Source organism: Lottia gigantea (genome assembly GCF_000327385.1).
Source record: "Lottia gigantea unplaced genomic scaffold LOTGIsca_219, whole genome shotgun sequence".
Lineage (NCBI taxonomy): Eukaryota > Metazoa > Mollusca > Gastropoda > Lottiidae > Lottia > Lottia gigantea.
The window spans coordinates 303,059-305,138 of NW_008708547.1; the positions used below are offsets into that span (position 1 = coordinate 303,059).

Genomic DNA, 2,080 nt, shown 5'->3' on the forward strand with positions numbered 1-2,080 from the left:
CAGCTTCAGCTTACCGGAAACTGCCGAACAGATTTCAGATGGCTTAAGATGAATTTCGACCATTAAAAGGGTTTGATTTGCATATCAAAATAAAACCTTTCCCAACCCTNAAAGGGGGGGGTGGGGGGGGGGGAGACTTCGTCCAAAAATTACCACCTAATTAAAGAGAGTAATTGATAAAAAAAAAAGATACAAACCTCCAGACATCCACAATACGCCATACAATTCAGGCCGCCACCCGAAAAGACCAAGTTTTCAAACGGAAACACAAAATCAGCTGGATTAGCAACTCTTGCAGCTAAATCCAATTTGTCCAAATTAGATGCACTTTCATCTTCAATAGCAATATACCCTTTTGATTTTCTTTTACTGGCAGGTTTACCTCCAGATTTAGCAGTTTGAACCAGTTTTTGTGTTTTTTGAGTTATAAAAGATTTCGGTTGTGACTCGTTATTTCCCATATTAATCTTCCCGGTATAACTTAAAGCTTATTAAAGTAACTGATGTTGCGGCAGCTGGAATAAACGTATAGGAGGATAAATAGAACTTTTCACAGGTTGAGCAATATCAATGCACTTACAAATATCTGTGCTAAACCACAATTCATTCTGAGAATCACTATATTCACTAGTTTCAGTTTTCACTAATCCAAATCTTGTGTAACTGTATTCTCAATCACAAACAATAACAAGGCTGTTTATCAAGAACGTTTAGTCACATTACATGTATATTGTACATAATTATGTTGTATATTGGTTTGGTTTCACCATTCTAAATTCTGGATTAATAACAAATTCATATCAGTAATTCAAATCTTTATATATCCAAATGATGAAATGATTCAAATTTCCACCAACTCATGTATAGAACATTGATTTTAGACTATAACGCCTATAAAACCTCATAATTGTATTGAAATATGAATATTTTGTGATATGTTGTCCTATTTGATATAATCAATTACAGAAAGCTGTCATTCCTTTTATTTAAAGCCCGTTTTAAAAAGTCATAAATTAGTTTACCAGGAAAATATATGCGTCATTATGTTTCAACATATGTTGACATTAAATCGATATACTGAAACATTTCTTTTTCTTTCGTTGGTTTATTTTTTTTAGAACGATGCGCAAGTTTTCATTGAACAACCGTGATCCATCCATGGAGTGGATATCTAAAAATAAAACAATTGAAGCCCTTCAGAGTAGGTCTTTGGTTTCCATTGCGAGATAAGATTTAGTTGTATAAATCATAAAACTATCTGCGATTTCCTATGTCTTGGTCATGGGACTGAATATATCTGTTATTAAAGAAGGGAGGAACAAAAACTGATGCTTAATTTCATTTATAGCCATGCATTTATGGTAATCTTATAGAAGCATAGAGGGGACATATAATACAAATTCTTATCTCGTGGCCACGACTTAGTATCTCGTGGCCACGACTTTTGTATTTGTAATTGTAAAATACCATTGCTATGGTTCAATTGGTATTGTGATAACAACCCCTTTTTAAATCATCTCATAGCGAAGTTGCGTTTCTGATGACCACTTATTCGCAACCATACGTAACTAGTAAACGCTATGATGTGAGGGCACCTTTAATTCCTTTGATTTGGTGTGTGATGAAATAAAGCAATTTACATGATTAATTAGTTAAAGATTTCACCGCATTTGATTGTTGTATTCCTTTTATGATGTGTAACATGTTTGAAGTGGCCGCCGTTATGTAAACATTATATTTTTCCTCGCCTTTTTCCTCGTCTTTTTTCTCGGCCTGTTCTTCGCCCTTTTCATCGCCTTTTGCTCGCTTGCTCGCCTTTCTCTTCGCTTTCTCGCCTGTATCCTCGCTTTCTCACCTTTTCCTCGCCTTTTTCTTCGCCTTTTTCTCCTTTTTCTTCGCCTTTTTCCTCCTTTTTCTTCGCCTTTTTCCTCGTCTTTTTCCTCGCTTTTTTGCCTTTTTTTCATGTATCTATTGGATCAAACTGAATTTGTTTTCAATAAGTTAATTAACAAATGGATCGTTAATTAATTAGTTTGACCTAGTTTTGATGTTTGTCTTTTTAATGGCTCAATAATTTTAG

The 2,080-nt window shown here is 34.4% G+C and overlaps 1 protein-coding gene across 1 annotated transcript in view; it reads right to left on the bottom strand.

Annotated features, from left to right (window-relative positions):
* The window catches only part of LOTGIDRAFT_239305 (hypothetical protein), a gene marked incomplete at its 5' end in the record, with an annotated part of 27,169 nt that extends 26,708 nt beyond the window's left edge, over nucleotides 1–461 (bottom strand). Inside the window, one exon of the mRNA XM_009054488.1 lies at nucleotides 198–461. Coding sequence (XP_009052736.1) covers nucleotides 198–461 — 264 coding nt within the window. The remainder of the gene's footprint in view (nucleotides 1–197) is intronic.
* Between the last annotated feature and the right edge of the window lie 1,619 nt (nucleotides 462–2,080).